Source organism: Lynx canadensis, chromosome C1, assembly GCF_007474595.2.
Source record: "Lynx canadensis isolate LIC74 chromosome C1, mLynCan4.pri.v2, whole genome shotgun sequence".
NCBI lineage: Eukaryota > Metazoa > Chordata > Mammalia > Carnivora > Felidae > Lynx > Lynx canadensis.
In genome coordinates this window covers 15,092,765-15,114,170 of record NC_044310.1, presented here as the reverse complement: position 1 = coordinate 15,114,170, position 21,406 = coordinate 15,092,765, and the positions used below count along the sequence as shown (strand labels likewise).

The following is a 21,406-nucleotide window of genomic DNA, read 5'->3' as shown; positions in this document are numbered from 1 at the left end:
ATTTAGAAATAATTGTAGAATATGATGAGCACTCTCATGATCTAATGAATAGGTAAAATAATAGTATTTTCTGCATTCCTGTCTGTTATTCTGTACAGTCCAGATAAAATCAAACATAAATTGCATGTTCATTCTGAAAGCATTGTTACTTAAATGACGTGATAAATGGTATGTATCTGAACGGATTTTTTAATATTAGTTTCCTGTGCTAAATGAGACTTACAAATTTGAAAATATTGTTTATTGACTCTCACTTTTTTTTTTTTTAAATTTTTTTTTTTCAACGTTTATTTATTTTTGGGACAGAGAGAGACAGAGCATGAACGGGCGAGGGGCAGAGAGAGAGGGAGACACAGAATCGGAAGCAGGCTCCAGGCTCCGAGCCATCAGCCCAGAGCCTGACGCGGGGCTCGAACTCACGGAGCGCGAGATCGTGACCTGGCTGAAGTCGGACGCTTAACCGACTGCGCCACCCAGGCGCCCCTGACTCTCACTTTTTTAACTGGCCCTACCCACCCCATATTCATTCATACCTTAATTTTCCCTCGCATCTAAAACACACACATGCATGCACACACAGAAAATCAGAATTGTGCAGGGACTCTGCTCTGATAGCTCTGATAGAATTCATTGTAGGAGATCATAGCTATCCAAAAAAAAAATGACCTTAGATTTCTGAGGAGACACACTGCTTTGTTTTGTGGCTTTTGTGTAACCCTCAAATCCAGAACAAATACCTGCCTGGAAGGTGATGTAGAATGAGTGTTCCTTGTCCTTTCTTTTGTCATTTTGTTCCCTTTACGTTGAACGATGGCTGCAACTTTTTCAACCTATTCTGCTAGGATTTTGATGGTCACTTTTGATTCCAGTGAAGTGGTTGAGTGAAAATGAAGAGTTTCCTTTTAGCTCTGAAAAACAGATCTTTTACCTAGATTTCTGACTCTGAAAAGATAACTGTCCTTCACCCAGAATCTAAAGACATTTTAAAGTGAAAATGCCTTAGATGAAGATGCATTTCACCCGTGTGATTATATAGACAAATGGCAAAAATCACTCTTCAGTATTGTTTTCTTGAATCAGTGACTGGTTTTAAAACATCATATTTTGTTTGTCCAGCTTTGGTCAGATGAACCACTTTGCTAGGTAGTTTGTAAGTGAAGTTGACCAGATCCCTTTGGTCTTTGACTGGGAGAGGTTAAATTACCTTTTAGATGTGATGTCTGTTGTTAGGTGGAAAAAAGTTCCTTCTTAGATGGAACCCTGGAGAATGCATTTATACTAATGATTTCTGTGCTTTCTTCTCTTGCTGTGGTTAATAGTAATCATCTCTTTTCCTTCCCCTTTCCTGCTGCCTCTTTCCTTTTCTTCCTGTTTTCTGTACTTTTTGAATTATTAAACTGGCCTATGTATTTTTTTTTCCTTGCTTTTTTTCTTTTCTTTTTGTTTTTTTCCTTCTAATTTTGTGATCTCCTGCCCCACTCTGTCTTCCCTACTTGCTTGGGTTCCATGTTGCTAGTTTTTATGTTCGCACGCTCATTATCACCCTTTTTTGTACTTCAAATCCCAGCAGCTGTCCAGCCAGGTCCCTGAGCACAGCCCTCTGGTTTATGGGACTGTGGAGAGCACTCATCTTGCTGCCAGCACCCCTGTCACTGCAGCTAGCGACCAGAAGCAAGGTTTGTGTATAACTGTTTTCTTCCCTCCTTTTTAATTTTAATTACATTCCCCTCAGCGTTTAAGGGTATGAGCAGAACATCTGAAGCTTATTTAGATACTAAACAAAACTTTGAGATGGAAAATCAAAGTGTTCTACCTCTAGGAAGGTAAAGTAGGGTTGATAAGTAAAATTTTTTCCTGTATTTTATTAATGCCTCACTATCTATTTATTTATAGGTCAAAACTTGGTTGCCTGAAGCTGTTCTGGGTGTGTGTGTGTGTGTGTGTGTGTGTGTGTGTTTAGGGAAAACAATGTTGGGGAAATGAATCAAAGTATATATTGCTTTGTAAGAATAACACCGTTTTATTAATATATTTAACATGTTCTTTTGTATCTTGCTATTTTAAAAAAAAAAATTTTTTTAACGTTTATTTATTTTTAAGACAGAGAGAGACAAAGCATGAATGGGGGAGGGTCAGAGAGAGGGAGACACAGAATCTGAAACAGGCTCCAGGCTCTGAGCTGTCAGCACAGAGCCCAACGTGGGGCTCGAACTCACGGACCGCGAGATCATGACCTGAGCCGAAGTCGGCCGCTTAACCGACTGAGCCACCCGGGCCCCCCTGTATCTTGCTATTTTTAAAAACATGAAATATTTCTTAGAAATTTGGCTCTGTAGCCTCAGTTCTGTAGCACTCAGTTTATCCTAGCTCCATTTCCATCATGTATAGTATTTGGTCTTGATGAGTCATTATACTATGGATCACAATTAAACCAGGGTCCCTACTCCTATTTACCTTGAACATGAAGTGTAAAACGTTGGTTGAAATAAGTGTACACATTGCCTTTTGGATTATAAATAGAAAACTCTAGGGAAGTTTCATGTCAGAAAATGAGATATCACAGTCTGTCTGTCTTGCTTGCTAAGTTGGATTTAGGTTGACCTTAACCAAAATTGGGGAACAATTGTCTGTCGTCAGGCATAAGGGAAAGCAAGTGATACTGAGCATGCTTTGATCATGTTTCTGACTTCTTCTAAGAATGAGTGGAAAGCATAAGTGATTTCTAATTTTTTGAATTACTCCTTCCTCCCTTGTTAGCTGGCTGTTACTAAATGTACTTTCTAAAAAATTACTCTTTAAAAGGTACTTGGGAATTGGCACATAACCTACGGATGGTATTGAATGTAATTGATTTTTTACTGGACTGCAAGTTAATCATACTTAGAAACTTCTGTTTGATTTCAATGTTTTCTACAGCATACAAAGATAATAGGATGTATTTTCTCTTTAGTATTAAGGAACCTAGTAAACTCGAACAGAAACGTGTCCTATATTTTATTTGTTTTATAAGATTGTTTTAAACGAAAAAATAGGTATCAAACCCCAACCTGGCATGCTTCTAAAAGTTGTACTGTCAGATACGTCTTCTGGCAGTGTTCAGAGATAGACTCATGCATGCTTAGAGTTAATTTTTTTTTTTTTAATTTTTTTTTTTTAACGTTTATTTATTTTTGAGACAGAGAGAGACAGAGCATGAACGGGGGAGGGGCAGAGAGAGAGGGAGACACAGAATCGGAAACAGGCTCCAGGCTCTGAGCCATCAGCCCAGAGCCCGACGCGGGGCTCGAACTCACGGACCGCGAGATCGTGACCTGACCTGAAGTCGGACGCTTAACCGACTGCGCCACCCAGGCGCCCCAAGAGTTAAATTTTTTAATATGAAAGCCATTCACCTTTCAGGAATGCACTTTGTAGGTATTATGGAAGACCACTTTCTTTCTCCAATGATAGAGCGTTTTTGAGTCAAGAATCAGAATGTTTTTAATCTAAGTAGAAAAGAATTTTCAGGGTATTGTCTTCAAAACTTTATTAGTTTTGCAGAGTTATAATCCCTTTGCTAGTTAGAATTATGCTAAGTATATTGAATACTTAACCATCACATAAGGCCTCAAACCCTACCTATCCTCTATGCAAACTTCAGCTAGGCCACGATACAAAGAATTCATAAGATGTCTTAATGATGATAGCTCTGCCCTGCTACAATTTTTAGAATATAAAACACCTTCACTTTGTCATATTTAGGTCTTGATTTCCATAAGGAAGAATGCAGAAGTATTGGTTTCCTCTTGGTTCTTTATGTTTAGTGGACCTTTGAAAAGTAAACATTTCAGATTGATGTTTGATATAAATATGAGTGGATTGAAAATGTTTTATTTTACCTTGATGGAAAGAAAAACTTGAATTTTAAGTGTATTTTGTAATATTTATAAATAACTCTTTGGGGGAGGGACTATTGCCATCTCCTTCTTAGTACCTATTATTTTCCAGAAACCTGAGTTAATTATAATTTTCCATTTCTGATTGTACCTATAGCTTGCCGATATTTAGAATAGTTTTCAGAGTAATTTTTAAACCAAACGTATGTAGTCAAATAACACTAGAAAGGGCTCACCAATTTTCAGAGAATTTTTTTATAGTTAAAAATTTTTTTAGTTTTCTTCTTAACTATAGGCTCCTTTTGAAATTAAAGTAGGATGCAAAAATGTGCTGTTTTCAAAGGTTGCTAGGTTACTTTAAGAAATAATAGATTCTGCATTCTGCAGTCAGTTTGGTTTTTCTCTCAATGAAAATGTCATTATTGTGGGTGTACATCGGGTAACAGAATCTCATGTTAGCCCCAAACTCTCGTACCAGCTTGATTCACCTAAATACTCCTTTTTCCATAAACCTTTTTCTTTTTCCTCAATTGGAAAAATATGGGATTGGAATCATTTTCAAGTTGCAGCGCTGGCCAGTTACATGACTCTGGCATGACAGATCTATGACAGTATGACAATCTGTAGAACACTCCATTTCCCAATCTGTAAAATAGGAACATAATACTTTCTACCCCAGCGGTGGTTGTAGGAATTAAAGGACACTATGTATATATGGTATTTGACCCAGTTCCTACTGTTGAGTACTTAGTAAATGTTCAGTACCATTATTAAACTTCTGGTTTCTCAGAGGTTTTGATATGAATAGCTGACATGGTTACATGAACGCCAAATTGTGACATTTCCCATTTGTTTGGTGCTTTATAAAGATATAAAGACACAGGGAAGACCTCACCTTGGTTTGTAGAAGGAAAACCATTGAAGATTGAGTTAATATCATCAGTTGGTGTTGATGATACCATACATTCAGTCCAGTGTATGGAGGATATGGTATGAATAGTGAAATACAAATACAAGTTTTTGTGCCTTAGTCTTAGTTTTAGTGCCTTTTGAAAGCACTTAGTATAGAGTAGGTATTCAGTGAATGATACTCTGTTGTAATTCAACCATTTCTAGTAATGTAGTTGAATTGGGGCTCCCCTGGAGTTTAGGACAGGACTGTTCACTGTCACGTGAGACTGTCCCTCAAATTGCAGAACGCTTACCATTCCTGGTCTCTGCCCATTAAATGATAGTAGTACCTTCTCAGTCATGTGAGGCTCATGACAACCAAAAGGCACCTGTCTACGCAGTTGGTTCCATTGCATTCATTGTAGAAACTATGGATACGTAGAGACTTTCCCACGTGCATATGCATATGTTAGTAGTATATGTATTTTTAAATTACCAAATTAGGCTTATGCTCTACATACAGTTTTGTGCCCTGCTTTGTCAAAAAACATATCTTTTATTATAAACAGCTTTCCATATCATTACTCTTTTAAAAACCTATTTTATTATTTATTTAAAATTTTTTTAAATGTTTATTCATTTTTAGAGAGACAGCACATGTGCTTGCACCCACAAGTGGAGGAGGGGCAGAGAGAGAGAGAGAGGGAGTGAGAGAGAATCCCAAGCAGGCTCTGTGCTGTCAGCCCAGCACAAGGTTTCATCTCACAAATCGTGAGATCATGACCTGAGCTGAAATCAAATGTTGGATACTTAACGGACTGAGCCACCCAGGCACCCCTTAAAGCCTATTTTAAATGATTACACAATTTTACCATTATATGGCCCAGGCTATTATTTGTTTAATAAATTCCTCATGTTAGACATTTAGTCTATTTATCTCTCTTACTTTGTTGCTATTATAGTGTTAATATAAATCTACTTATATATTCTAAACCTCTGTCTTTGCTCCCTCTTGCGTGATTATTATTTTTTTTTTTGCATGATTATTTCTTTAAAAAAAATTTTTAAGAATGGAATTCTCAGTTTCCTAAAGATGGCCAAATGATATAAATATTTTTAATGCAGTATATTAGATTTCAAACTATCATGGCTCTGTAAAGCATACTTTTAATGATAAAAGTTCTTAGATAAAATCAGTGTTCTGTATTTACTGTAGTATACTTTTCAGCTTTCCGTACTGAAATTTGAATGAATTAAAGGAGTTTTTTTTTTTTTTTTTAAATTTTTTTTTAACGTTTATTTTTTTTGAGACAGAGAGAGACAGAGCATGAACGGGGGAGGGGCAGAGAGAGAGGGAGACACAGAATCGGAAGCAGGCTCCAGGCTCTGAGCCATCAGCCCAGAGCCCGACGCGGGGCTCGAACTCACGGACCGTGAGATCGTGACCTGAGCTGAAGTCGGACGCTTAACCGACTGAGCCACCCAGGCGCCCCAAAGGAGTTTTATATCAGAATGAGGAACTCTCAAAATAAGTTGTTTCTAATTTTCTTCATTTTTTAATTAAAAAAAATTTTTTTTTCAATCTTTATTTTTGAGAGAGAGGCAGATAGAGTGTGAGTGGAGGAGAGGTAGAGAGCAAGGGAGACACAGAACCTGAAGCCTGCTTCAGGTTCTGAGCTGTCAGCACAGACGGGGCTCAAACTCAAGAACCACGAGTTCATGACCTGAGCTGGTCAGATGCTTGACTGACCCAACCAGGCACCCCTTCTGATTTTCTTCATTTTAGATTTTTCTCAAGAGTATATAGAAATTTCAGTCCTAGTTCTGTTTTTGTTTTTAGTCTCAGTAATTTTATTTTTCAAAATTAGTAATAGAATTGACATACTCTTACCAAATTATTAATGTGAGAATTATATTTTACTGTTTAATTTGCTACAGCTAGGTTTCATTGAGTGGTCATAAAGGGTATTATTCTGATGTGCTTTCACAGTGTTATAATTTAATCTGGGTGACCATCTAGCAGTTACTCCAGTGAATTGATGATTATTTTGATGAGTGATATTTTAATAAATGTGTATTTATTATATTTATTTCACACACATGTAATACATATAATAGACAAATTTTTTTGGAAATATTTTTTTCTCTTGCCCTGACCACTTAGTGTGAGGGATTTGGTTTTGTTTTTTTAACGTTTATTTATTATTGAGAGACAGAGAGAGACAGGGCATGAGCAGGGGAGGGGCAGAGAGAGAGAGACACACCGAATCTGAAGCAGGTTCCAGGCTCTGAGCTGGCAGCATAGAGCCTGACGCGGGGCTCAAACTCACAAACTGCAAGATCATGACCTGAGCCAAAGTCAGACACTTAACTGACTGAGCCACCCAGGTGCCCCAAGTCTGAGGGATTTGACAGTGAGAGCCTAACGATCTTATTTTTCCTCTTAAATAAATACCTAGAGTTCAACTTAAGAATCACTGATCTCTACACCCGGGAGTTAAAATGAATTTTAAGGCCAGCAGAAGTAGTTGCATCGAATGAATTAGCCTTTAACAACTTAATGGTAATATTTACCACGTGCTTCTGTGATTAACAGCATATTTTCTTTGATAGATTTACTTAAGTACAATAATTTATCGTAGAGACTCATTTCCACTGATGGGTAAAGATTTCTGGCGGAGAAAATAAAGTTCAATTCAGTTTAGATGGTCTTTTAGTAGTTCTTAAAATTTTTGTTTGCATTTGAGGAACATACTCCTAAGTATCTGTTTTTCTGATCTTTATTTATCACTCTCTAGAAGCACAGCTCGAAACCAGCCTAAATCTTCTCTGGCTTCATCCTCCCAGGGGTGAATCACCTATCAGTTTACGTGGAAGTTTAGAACATGGAAATGTTCATGAATTACAGTTTCTTACATGTTTCTGGTATCTTTTCTGTGACTATCAGTCTCTCTCTCTCTCTCTTGCTTCTATATGCAGATACATTTATATATTCTCAAATATTTCATATGTATTATGTTCTTTTTTATTGGACTTGGTTATCTGAATATTAACTTTGGCATTTCCTTTAAGAATTCTTTTTACAAGATAAGTTTTCATTTTTATATTTTCACATTATTTCTGGTTATATAAATGTTTCTTTCAAAAAAATTAATTTATAAATGAATTTTTATATTCAGGAACTTAGATTTCATAGATAATAAATCACATTGATAATAAATGATACTTTGATAGGGGCTCCTGGGTGGCTCAGTCAGTTGAGCGTCTGACTTCAGCTCAGGTCATGATCTTGCAGTCTGTGAGTTCAAGCCCCACGTCAGGCTCTGTGATGACAGCTCATAGCCTGGAGCCTGTTTCAGATTCTGTGTCTCCCTCTCTCTCTGCCCCTTCCCCTCTCATGCTCTGTCTCTGTCTTTATTAAAAATAAATTAACATTAAAAATCTTTTTTAAAAAATGATACTCTGATGGCTTCTCTTAAAACATAGTTTTTTATACAATATACATTCTTTACAAAAATTCTCCTAAATGCAGAAATGTATAAAATAAAAAAATAGCAGTCTATAATAATTTAATCTGCAGTTATTTGTCCTTTGGATGTTCTGCCCCTATAGTGTATCCTTGGTAGAAAAATCTTCCATAAGGAGCAAGATACAGTAGAAATGAAGGTCTCTAGTTTGAAAGAAAGCCTCATCCCCATTTCCGTAATGGCTTAGCTTGTTTTGATGAGCTTTTCCATTGCATTCTTGATATAATTATTTGATTAATTGATTCCTTCTTTTACTCTAAATTAAACTGTATATTTATTGATGACCAAGTAACACTGGGTAGAACTAGAAAATATGACCGTGTTTTTGGAGTGGCAGAATAAGTCTAATATTGTGGTGTGTCTTCTTTTGCCCATGATTTTGGGTAAGAGATGAAAAGAACTGGCCCAAGATAATACAGTATAATCTCTGATTCTTAAACTCTTTTTTGTTTTTTCTTCTCCAGAAGAGAAGCCAAAACCAGATCCAGTGTTAAAGTCTCCTTCCCCAGTCCTTAGGCTAGTCTTTAGTGGAGAGAAGAAAGAACAAGCAGGCCAGACGTTGGAGACTACTGTGGTAGAATCCATGCCAGAGCTTCCCCTGCCTCCATCACCTACCACTGTTTCTCCACTTGCTCGAAGTACCATTGCTTCCCCCACCTCTGCTGCTCTTAGTAGCCAGCCAATATTCACCACTGCTGTAGATGACAGATGTGAACTCTCTTCCTCAAAAGAAGATGCAATTCCTGTACCTAGCCCCACATCTTGCACAGAGACATCAGATCCATCACCAACAGATGTAATTGATGATGATATATGCAAGAAATCTTGTAGTGTAGCACCTAATGATATTCCACTGATTTCTAGTACTAACCTAATTAATGAAATGAATGGAGTTCGTGAAAAATTACCAGCCTCGGAGAGCATTGTGGAAATAGTAAAACAGGAGGTGTTGCCATTGACTCTTGAATTGGAGATTCTCGAAAATGCCCCAGAAGAAATGAAAGTGGAATGTGTCCCAGCTCCCGTTACCCCTTCCACAGTTCCTTCCTTTTCTCCATCTCCTCCAACTCCTCCAGCTCCTCCTCCTCCCACACCAGCCGGTGTTTCTGCTGCTGCCACTAATGTTAGTATGGCTGGTGTTCCCACCACGGTCCCTAGGGTCTTAGAAGAGGACGAGAGTGTGAGAACTTGCCTTAGTGAAGATGCAAAAGAGATTCAGAACAAACTAGAGGTAGAAGCAGACGGGCAAACAGAAGAGATTGTGGATTCTCAGAACCTAAGTTCAAGAAAGAGCCCCAGCCCAGGTAAGCTATTCTGTCATTAATTATTTTGTGCTTGCTGAACATGAAAAAGAAGCAGTGTTTGTGTTATTTTTAATTGGCTACTTTCCTTGACTTCCAGAAACATCAAATGAATGCTGAAATTCGTAGTCTGATTTCTTCAATGGTGTGTTTATGCTTTTAGTGCAGCCTGCAAAAGAGTCACTCCATTGTCTAAAATGCAAATGAAATTTCAAATATACAAAATGCCTCCAAGGTATATGTCACTGTACATGTGTTTTTTTGTTTTGAGTTTTGAGTTTTTTTGCCTCGTTCTTATGGATCAGGTCCTCAGGGGTTAATTGTGCAGCTCTGGGGCTTGGAAACCAATTAAAACCAGCATACCCTATAGTTCCTAATCCTATCTTCTCAACATTTTGAATCCCCATCAATCCTAAACTTTAGAGAACTTAATCTTGGATTTAGAAGAACAGCAATCAGAATGTCAAAGTTTATAACTAGTTTTGAAAAATAAAAGTGTCCTCTCTGATTAACTTGCAGGGAAATTTAATGCTCTTCATTTTTTCCTTTAAAGGTTTCATTTTTTCCTATGATACGAATTTTATCATTATAATTTTATAGTCTTATATTATCAGCGTATTTTATTCTTCCCAATTAAAAATTGCTTATTTAATGTAGCATCACCTAGGATCGTAGAAAGTAATCACTGGATTTTTACAATTATCATAAAAACATTACATGAGGCCTATCAGCTAGAGTCAGTAGGACATAATAATATGGCTTTTAGCAAGTCCACATAGCCCATCTAGCGCAGTAGTGCCCCATGCAGTCTGATTTACTCCCGGTGTACCTCTCAGGTTAAATGACACAATTTGAGAAATGAGTGCTCCCCCAGCAGTTGATCTAGAAATGCCCTTGGTTTTAGTCATCAACATCCTTGGTATTTATTGTCTGTTTTGAGCTGTGTAATGGGTAGGGAATCTTAATCAAAAACCCAGTCCTCTTAAGATACACCTTTCTCACACAGCTCACTTCTTGAGGCGTTTTCCTCATAAATGTGTGAGAGTTGTCCGGTTCCTTGGAACAGTAGAACATCTAGTTCAACAGAGTGACCAAAGTGGTAAAGCAAACACTGAAAGGTAGCTGGGACAAGGAGTAAATGTTTGTAAATCACCTGTATCCTCAACAGACTGGCCTCCGTTGGCATCTGTGTTCACGGTGTCGTCACTGTTTGAGGAACCTTCTTCCTTGGTGGGGTGATGACCTAGGCTTCATGAAAAAAAAGTTTTGATGGGTATAGGTGAATGCCCCTCAAAGAACACTTGTTTGTTGGAAAACAATAATTTGTTTGACCCTTAATTGTTCCCTTTCACTTACCCAACTGTGAGTTGTTATCTCACAGGAGAAGCTACTTGAAGACAAATGTTGTAAAAACATCAAAACAAATGACAGAAAGAAAAACAAAGTAATCATTGGGGAATAAAAGTCAGAGATACAAACCATACCTGAGACCTGAAATAAGTAAAGAAAGCCCACACCAAACTCATACTTCTACTCATTCCTGACATCGTTGGTTTTTGTTGTTGATGTTGTTGTTGTTGTTTTTAAGCAGTATGTTCGTTAGGTGGCAAGACAGCCCTCAGATATAGATGGACAAACGGATTTTAGGTAATTAATTTTCATATCATGGTTCTTTTTTTTTGAAATGCAATTACTCTTGGAGTTAGTAATACTAGCAGCTTGGTAAAAGAATAGATACTTCAGCAGTGAACCAGAGGATAGGTAGAAAAGAAAGAACTGTCTTCTGCATGGTGAGGGGTGAGGGTAGACTTTGGGTGTCAGGAAGTAAAGCATCCTGGCATTTTTCTCGTTCGATGATTTTTTTAGCATATAAATGTATTGTAAAAGAACTAGAAGTGCTATAATATCCTTTGATTTCTTACACTTGGCAGAATTCAAAGTGAATGAACCTGGAAAACCCATGTAACTCTAGCATTTTTAAAATGATAAAGCTACCAAAAACATTCCTGGCCCTCTCATTCCTATACAAATATTTTTAATGTCATTGCCACAAAAGTTAACATTAAAACCTTAAATTATCATCATTCTTATAGATATATCCACTTGAAGTTGTCCTGTTCTTGATAATTAGTCTTATTTGCACTTACCCATTTAGGACCTTGTTTATGTTGAGAGATGAGGAAATCATAACAATCTGATGTGGATATCAGTCTTTTGTAACTGACTTTTGAGATCAGTTCTTAACTGTGTCTGCCTGAGGATGAAGCACTTTAAAGCTGGCTTCAAAACCCATTTGCTCTTGACAAGTGTGATGCATAAAAATACACAGTAGTTGGAATAGAGATACTTGCTTAAAGCAGTGACATCAGATATTAGGGCTATAGTCCCTTTTCTGCTGGAAAACATTTTCTTGCAACTGTTCTAGATCCTATTTCTGATTAGAGCAAAGCACAGCAATATTGGATGCTTAGGTGAAGAGCACGCCCTGTGAAATGAGAATTGTGTTTATGTTCAGTGTCCTCTGAAAAGATTCAGAGATTGACCAGACTTTTGATTACTTAGTTTGTACAATACTTCAATAATTAAATGTACAGAAATCTGTATTAATTGGATATTTCTTAAAGTCTTAGGATTTTTGTTATGGTTTCTGTATACTTGTTGGATAAGAAAAGAAAGTTTTAGAACTTGTGGTAAAACATTTCTCACTCATCATCCAGGAATTCATTTCTCTATAGTTTCCAGAATGCGTGTGCTATGTAACATGCATATTGTGTGACATGAACTTTTCCACTTTTGAAAATATTAGGTTTTTTTTATTACCTTGTTGGATATAAAACTATTATTTGAAATTCCGTTGGCCAAGGGAGGTTTTTAATCTTCCAATTTATTGTGTCTTCTGGCTCTTGCTCATAGTGCATTGTTTCTTCATATATTTTATAAATCTGCTTTATGAATTCCTCTTCAGGTCAACTTTACTGTATGTACATCATGGGCAAGTCCTCCCAAAGCTGTTTTGTGTTTGCGTTATTTACCACATGTCTTGAGGAAAGCATTAGCTGCACCTTAATCTGAGTTTAATTTTCTAAATCTCCTTTCGTATTCCAAGCAAAATCTGAAGGCATTCCCTGTGGATACTATTTTTCAGAATGACAAGAGTCCCTTTCCACCTAGGTGAGACCAAATGTCCTTCCGTGTCAGTACTCTGTGTCAGTTCGCTGGTATATTTTGTTCTCTTTTATGGTTTTAGCTACCTTTTCACAGAGGCTGTCACTCTGTTAGGCACGTCAGGGATTTTTGTGAGAGTCTCAGTTCTAGGTCCTCACTTTGCTGGGATCCAAGATCTTCTCTGCCATTAATGTTAAAATGTCAACTCCCTTAATTATAGAGACTGGCATAGCATCCCACATCCCCAGTAGTATAGTGGCTACAGCCGTAACAGCAACTGACCTTGTTTATGTGGCTTCCAGTAGTTTCCCTTACGTTCTTGTAAGCTCAGCTAAGGTTGAGGGACAGTTTCCAGTTGTGTAGATTTCAAGATGAGAGATTTGTTTCTCAAATGGAGATACATTTGTATGTTTTGGAAGGTGTTACTAAAATACTGATCCATATATAGCCAGTGACATTGCTATTTTCTCTTTCGGTTTTGATTGACTTCAGTATAAAAGCAACATACTTTAATTTAGGGGGAAGATGTTTTAATAAGAATCCTTGATTTAATGTCATCTGTGAACATAGTCACCGTACTTTATATATTTTTTTAAGTTTATTTATTCTGAGAGCATGAGAGTCAGAGACAGTGCCAGTGGGCGACAGGCAGAGAAAGAGGAAGAGAGAGAATCTGAAGCAGGCTCTGCACTACTGGCACAGAGCCTGACGCAGGGCTCGAATCCACGAAACCGGGAGGCCAGGACCCGAGCTGAAACCAAGAGTTGGTCGCTCAACTGGCTGAGCCACCCAGGCGCCCCTATTCACAGTATTTTAAGAAATAAAACCAAAGTAAGCATAAAACCAGGGAAATAAAAGCCTTAAAGTTTGGGTAGACTAAGCCGAAAAGGTTCATGTTTAAAACCATGATCTGAAGGTCAGCACCAGGAATAAGGAATTTGAAATTTATTCTAACCTTTGCTCAGTTTACACCCTCTGAGAAGTATTTTGAAATATCCCTGGGATATTTAGTTGTGGGGGCCAAAAACAAATCACCAGTGATTAGATGTCCCACAGCCTTTTCTTTCTTTTTTTTTTTTTTTTTAATTTTTTTTTTTCAACGTTTATTTTTGGGACAGAGAGAGACAGAGCATGAACGGGGGAGGGGCAGAGAGAGAGAGGGAGACACAGAATCGGAAATAGGCTCCAGGCTCTGAGCCATCAGCCCAGAGCCTGACGCGGGGCTCGAACTCACGGACTGCGAGATCGTGACCTGGCTGAAGTCGGACGCTTAACCGACTGCGCCACCCAGGCGCCCCCCCACAGCCTTTTCTTAATCTACACCCTTATAATTTAATTTCTCGTGTTCCTCTAGAGAAATATGTTCTGAAGCCTTACGAACCGGACTTACATGTTCCTGATTCCATGTTATCTATCAAATCCAGTAGAGCAATCTTTAAAACAAGGACTTTTGGCTCCCTTTTTTGGAGGCTTGCGTTTGAGCGATCCTTAGGGATAAGAAAATTAAAAGGATTGACTTTCCCCACCTTGTTTATAAAAATATTTGAAAGAGAGCTGCCTGAAAACATTTCTGTCGTGTGATTCCTCCTTTCTTGTTGCCCTCCACAGTGAAATCTTAAGCATTCCCTGGAAAGTACTGGTGCTGGGTCAAGTTCGTTTTATATGCTACAGGATGAGCCCAGACACCCTAGTGGGGAGTGTACTAACAGACTCAAGCGCCAAGCCTTCTGGCCAAGCCCCTTGTACAATCCCTCATCTTCATGCAGCATACACTTCCCTACTATTTACAATAGTTCATTTATTTGCAACATGAGTCTCAAAGTTTCATTATTGGATGTTAACTTAGTCATACATATCTCCATGAATAGACATGAATTCTTTGTTCCGAATTTAGCCCACTTTTCCCCAGACTTACTAATTTACTCCCAAAAGAAACCATTGTGCTTACCTGCTTCCAGAGAGGGTAGTCGAGACAGTGTCGGGGAATTCTGTTCGATGCCAGGCAAAAGAGAGCTGTGTCTAGAAAACTTAATCTTGCTAAAAGCTTTTTCTTCTTCCAGCGCCAGTCTTCACTGCGCACACAGTTAGTTGTCTTGGGAAGTGTTCCTAATATCTTTTTTTAAAAATACTGTTTTAGTGTTTATATTTATTTTTGAGAGAAAGAGAGAGAGAACAAGTGAGGGAGGGGCAGAGAGAGAGGGAGACAGAGGATCCGAAGCAGGCTCCGGACTGTCAGCAGAGAGCCTGATGCGGGGCTTGAACTCATGATTCATGAGATCATGCTCTGAGCTGAAGTCGGACACTTAACTGACTGAGCCACCCTGTAATGAGGTGCCCCTCTAACACCTTTGACAGAATTTTCCGTACTAGTGCAGAAAAAATGTCCAAAATACATTTTTATCAATAAATGTCTTTTTTCCATTTATCAGTGCTGTATTAACAGTACCTGGTAATTTTGCTTCAATCATGATAAAGTCATGTTACTTTTCTTACGTTTACAAAAAGCCTTTTCTCTGGCATTAATCTTACAATTTAAGCAGTTATTCCTGGGATAAAATTATTCCTATTTTGCCTATACAAAAAATAAGCCATTGAATGGTAAGTTGGATTTCTCAGGGTCATAGGAAGAATTACAACTAAAGCCTTTCTTTATCTCACATTTCTGTTATTCTTTCTGACATTCTTTACTATTGTTGCTCTAACGTTCTTTCAACCTTTTTGGGATTTAAGGATTTTACATTTATACATGTGACCCAGGTTCAGAGGGAGATGTGGAAACCCACCTGTTTCAGCCACAAATAGTTTCTGAGGGTCTGCCATGAGTAGGTCATTGTTCTGGGCACTGTGGCTTCATCAATGAGGAATCCAGAGATCTCTGTCCTAGTAATATGCCAGAAAGTTGTTGGGTGGTTTCTGTTTTTTGTTTCTTTAAGATTTTATTTTTAAGTAATCTCTACACCCTGTGTGGGGCTGGAACCCACAACTCTGAGATCAAGAATCACATGCTGCAGTGACTAAGCCAGCGAGGTGCCCTGCCCCATGCATTAAAATGTTTTAGGTGATATAAAAATAATCTAGCAGGGGAAGGAATGCTGGAGAGGCAGCAGGTTTTAGTATTTAAGTAACATGATCAGGGGTGCCTGGGTGGCTCAGTCAGTTGAGCATCCAACTTGACTCTTGATTTTGGCTCAGGTCATGATCCCAGGGTCGTTAAGAGCCCCATATCAGGCTCCGAGGTGAGCATGGAACCTGCTTAAAACCCTCTAGTTCTCTCTCTCTTTCTCACTCTTTCTCCTTGCCCCCTCTCCCCTGCTTGAGTTCTTTCTCTCTCTTAAAAATTTTTTTATAGGGGCGCCTGGGTGGCGCAGTCGGTTAAGTGTCCGACTTCAGCCAGGTCACGATCTCGCGGTCCGTGAGTTCGAGCCCCGCGTCAGGCTCTGGGCTGATGGCTCGGAGCCTGGAGCCTGTTTCCGATTCTGTGTCTCCCTCTCTCTCTGCCCCTCCCCCGTTCATGCTCTCTCTCTGTCCCAGAAATAAATAAACGTTGAAAAAAAAAAATTTTTTAAAAAAAATTTTTTTTATAAATAACATAATCAGACTTATAGGCTTCAAGGAGTACAAGATTTAAGCAGAGATGGAGGAGGAGGATTATCTGAGCTATCCTTTTATGAAAATTTGTGGTTTTCCTACCCCCTTTTCTTTCTGAGAAACATTAGTTAGCTATACCCCCATCCTCTCTATTCTTCAGTTCCAGTAGGCAGAGTACTACTGGGCAAGATTATACCACTGTGAATGTATCTACAAATCCGTGCTCTCTGTCCCCAGCCATTCCTTTTATGACTTGCCTTTTATAAAATCCTGGACTCAGCCCAACCCTCCTCACCCTCAGCAGATAGATGGCTTTATGTCATTCTTTAGAGTACTGAGTGCATTGAGTATGCCTTTTTCAAACTTCTGCTGGAGGTACCAACCTGTCTCTACCCAAACTTCATCGGAGTCTGTTAGTTGTCCCTTGCAGTCTCATGTGTATTCACTACCTTTCCACAGACTTCTTTCTCTAAATCTGCTGAAGTCCATCTCATACTACAAATCCTTCCTCAGTCCTACATGTCCATTTTGCTGTCATTTAACCTCGCTCTTGCTCTTCTCATCCAGGCTTCCCAAGAAGAGTATATCATTTCTGTTTCTCTGTTCACTGTTCAACTAACATCATCTGCTTTCTGTTCCCAGCATGCTATTTTATGATATGTTCACCACATGTAACACTACTCATTGCTCTTTTTTTTCCCTTTAGATTTATTGCCTATAATTTCTTTGCAGTTAATTTCATTCCTTTTTAGCATTCATTTCTGTGAATTTTGAGAGACACATAAAGTCATGTAATCACTACCACAGTCAAAATGTAGAACAGTTCCATCAGCCAAAAAAACTCCTTTATGTTTGGGTCATGTTCTAATTCTCTTAATCGTTCAACACGTTCTTGGGGGGTGATTTCATCTACTCTGATGGTAGATGGCTCCCAGTGGTATATGCAGATGGCTTCCAAATTTTCATTTCCATCCCCAGCTTCTCTTCTGAGCTTCTGTCTTATGTATCCTGTTGCCTGCCAGATATCTCCATTTGGAAACCCTAGAGCCATGTTGGATTTAACACATCCGCTATTGAACTAATAACCTATTCCGTAAACCTGTTCCTTTATCTCCGTTCATGGCACTGGCTTGAATTAAGCTGAGATCCTGAAGCCACTGTTGATGGACTTCTTCCCTGAGTTACTCATCTTTCATGTGTAGTCATTTAACAAGGTTCTCTGATTTTACCTGATGTGATTGTCGAATTTGTCCTCTCTTCTCAATTTTCCTTCTATCACTGCCTTAGGACCTCTCATGTCCCTGGCTCCAGCTCTGTCCCCGTTCAGGTTCATTCTCCGCCAAGCAGTCATCTCTTTAAACTACAGATCTGGCCCTTCCACTGCTTTTTCCTATCTCTGCTTAAGCCCTTGAGGATGTTGAGTGTCACTTCAAAACTTCAAAACTGTAAGCGTCTAACTTTTACTACAAGATCATCTTGTACTTAGTTATAGTAGCAATTTTCTGAGTATATATGCATAGGATCTGAATGTTACTTTTTGTGTATTTGGTTAATCTCAACACTGTCAGTAAAGTGTATTGGTTAAGATCAGGGCAACAGAGTCAGACACTCCTGCACCTTAGCCATTCCCCTGTCTATCTCTATGACCCTGGGTGAGATTCTTAACCTCTTAGACTGTTTCCTCATCCAGAATTTGAAGATGATGATAGTGTTTACTTCATAAAAGTTGTAATGAACATAAAACGTAACCGTAACCTATGTAAAGCATTTAGCACAGTGTCTGACCCATGATGAGCTCACTGTAAATGTGTAATATTATTAATACTTCCATTTTCAGCTAGTATAAGGAACCAGATGTTGCCTTTGAACTGTACTGATCTTACACAGATAAATGGGTGTCGTTATCTCTGTCCTTAGGAATTTATGTTCCAGAGAAGAGAAACTCAACAAGATGATGCCATCTCAAAAGTTCCTAAGTAAATCCTGAGCATGAAATGGTAGAAAGTCCCTCAAAATAGTCCCTTGTGTATGTTTAATTTTGAGTAGTGTCTTTTGTACCCATTCTGTCATCTAATCTCCACAATGGTTACACACATGTCGAGGTGACCTCTATTGTCAGTTGGAATGGAGGTGTGCTTAGAACAGTGAATTTTAAGGAAAATCTGCACCACTGAAAACCTTTAGGCATGCATTTAAGTAGAGGATAATAGGATAATAGTAACATTATTAATTTCCTATTTAGAGCAGGAGTAGAAAGTTAGGAAGAAGGGCAGAGAGAAAAAAGGAATGGGAAAAAAATTAGTGGGGTAGTCCAGAAGTGGAAATAACCTGAATGTCCATCAACTAATGAATGGATAAACAAATTGGGGTGTGCGTGTATATATAGAATATGGAATATTATTCTGCCATGAAAAGGAATGAAGTACTGATACAAGCTACAAAATGAATAAACCCTGAAAACCTTACGCCAAGTGAAAAAGTCACACAAAACCAGAATAGGCAAATTACTAGACACGCACAGTAGATTCACAGTTGCCAGGGATTGAGGAGAGTGGGAGGGGAATACTAATGAGTATAGGGTTTCTTTTGGGGAGTGATGAAAATGTCTGAAGTTAGATAGTGTTGATGGTCACACGACTCTGTGAATATACTGTTGTGAAATAATAGAAAATATATATTGGTTTCTAACCCCTCTTCCTGGCACAGAGCTCCTAAAACCTGTGTCATTTACTCAGTGATAAGAACACTAGGAGCATCTTTTGTTCTGATGTTGGTCTTTTACCTCCATTGATGACACAACGTTCCTAAAAGCCTTGTAAATTTCTAAGTGATAGCACTAAGAACATCTTGTTCTGTTGAGGTGATTCTAGGTGGGCTCCTGGATTGCTCCTGGATGGGGGCTGGTAACCAGAAAGACCAAATCATCATTAGAAGTTTGCAATTTTCAGCCACACCCCAATCCTCGTAAGAGAAGAGAGGGGCTGCAAATGGCATTATTATTTGATCTTGCCTATGTGAGGAAGCCTCCATAAAATCGCAGGGATAGGGTGTTCAGAGAGCTTCCAGGGTGGCAAACTTGTCCACACCAGAAATGAGTAATGTACCCCCCCACTTCACGGACAGAAGCTCCTGTACTTGGGACCCTCTCAGACCTCACCCTATCTATTTATCTCTTCATCTGTCTGTTCATCTGGTCCTTTATTATATCTTGTGATAAACTGGTCAATACAAGAAAGTCCCTGAATTCTGTGAGCTGCTCTAGGAAGTTAATCAAACCTGAGGCGACAAGGGGTCATTGGAACCTCCGATCTATACTGTTTGGTCACCTGGGCTTTTGCCTGGTGGCATCTGAATGAAGTGTAGGGGTGAGGAGAACAGTCTTCTGGAACTGAGCTCTAACCCGTGGGATCTGACACTATCTTCAGGTTGATAGTGTTTGAATTGAGTTAACTTGTAGAACACCCGATTGGTGTCACAGAGAATTGTTTGTTATAGGGGAAAAAAAAGAAACCCACGTGATGACCAAAAGTGTCAGAAGTACAGTATTCTAAGTAGTAAAGGAAACACACAGTAGGAAATAACTGAGTTTTTCCCTATAAAGGGAAATGGAAAGACTGGAGTTTTTCTTTTTTTTTTTTTTTTTTTTTTTTTTTTTTTTTTTTTTTTTTTTTTTTTTTTTTTTTTTTAAATTTTTTTTTTTTTTTTTTCAACGTTTATTCATCTTTGGGACAGAGAGAGACAGAGCATGAATGGGGGAGGGGCAGAGAGAGAGGGAGACACAGAACTGGAAACAGGCTCCAGGCTCTGAGCCATCAGCCCAGAGCCCGACGCGGGGCTCGAACTCACGGACCGGACCGCGAGATCGTGACCTGGCTGAAGTCGGACGCTTAACCGACTGCGCCACCCAGGCGCCCCAAGACTGGAGTTTTTCTATTACAACTATAAACAACTGAATTGTATACTTCATAAAAAGGTGAATTGTATAGTATGTTAATTATTTCTCAGTAAAGCTACTATTTTTAAGAAATGAATAGGAATGAGAGTGGTTATGTCACCAGCATCTTATGTAAGGATCTGTCAGGGGCATCAGCCTGAGAAATTAATGCTAAAAACCCTGAAGCTAGAAATGAATCAGGTTAGGGAAATTAATAGCATAGAAATTTCGGAGCTAGATTTCGGCCAAAACACCATAATTGACAGTACCAGACACGGAGGAGTGTTGGGGTACAACCAAAAACCACATTGTCTTTTGATGTATTTTAGGTCTGAACTGTGTATTGTCGTCGCTCTGTCTTATTTTACTAGTAGCTGTCTTACCTGGGTTTGAGAGGGTGTTCTCAGCTAGGTGGTGAATGCACCACAGTAGTAGCCATTCTGGGGGCATTGTTTGATGTCACAAATAGGGAACACTGGCTGGGACATGAGAGCAGGGTCAGTATCTGTGGATGAGACACATAAGGGTTATATGTTTTAGAAGTAATGATTCTGCATTTCCTTAGTTCTTAGTTAGCCTAGTTCTTATTTATTTTTGCCTCAGTTGAGCCACCCTTGGTAAGTCCTCCGACGGCTTGGCCTTTCTTGTCCTTCCAGCTGTCCATCCCATTTATTTATCCATCCAACTATTCAGTCCTCTTCTCTTTCTAGTCCATTTCATAGACTTATCAATCGTATTATTCCCTCAGCTATTACAGTTCTCTCTGCTTTGAGATTTCTCTTGAAAACTCTCCAGTAAAGTCTTCCAGAAAAAATAATTTCTGGATGTGTCTGTCCAAGAGTTAAATAGACAGTTGTTTCAAAAGTATAAGTTCCAGACTCTTGGGTTAGCCTTCAAGGCTCTCTGTTAGTCCTCATCTCTCCCTAATTTTAACACTGTTTTGGCCACTCTTTCACATCGTTTCATAGGTGCTAATTACCCCTTTATTGCCTTGATGCCTCTTCTCAGCCTACACCATTCTAAAGAACCTGTTGAGAATTTAATTTTTTCAGTATGGCTGTCTTCATAAAATTTTCCATTCTGACAATTCCTTGACTCTTAACACCTAAATATAATTCTATCAGG

The 21,406-nt window shown here is 38.7% G+C and overlaps 1 protein-coding gene across 15 annotated transcripts in view; it reads left to right on the top strand.

Annotated features, from left to right (window-relative positions):
• EIF4G3 (eukaryotic translation initiation factor 4 gamma 3) overlaps positions 1 to 21,406 on the top strand; it is a 317,793-nt gene that overhangs the window by 193,948 nt on the left and 102,439 nt on the right. For 13 of the 15 annotated variants that reach the window (XM_030323566.1, XM_030323569.1, XM_030323568.1 and 10 more), the window contains 2 exons: positions 1,568 to 1,676; positions 8,758 to 9,597. In XM_030323566.1, coding sequence (XP_030179426.1) covers positions 1,568 to 1,676; positions 8,758 to 9,597 — 949 coding nt within the window. The remainder of the gene's footprint in view (positions 1 to 1,567; positions 1,677 to 8,757; positions 9,598 to 21,406) is intronic. The other 2 variants (XM_030323563.1, XM_030323557.1) reach the window with 1 other exon arrangement.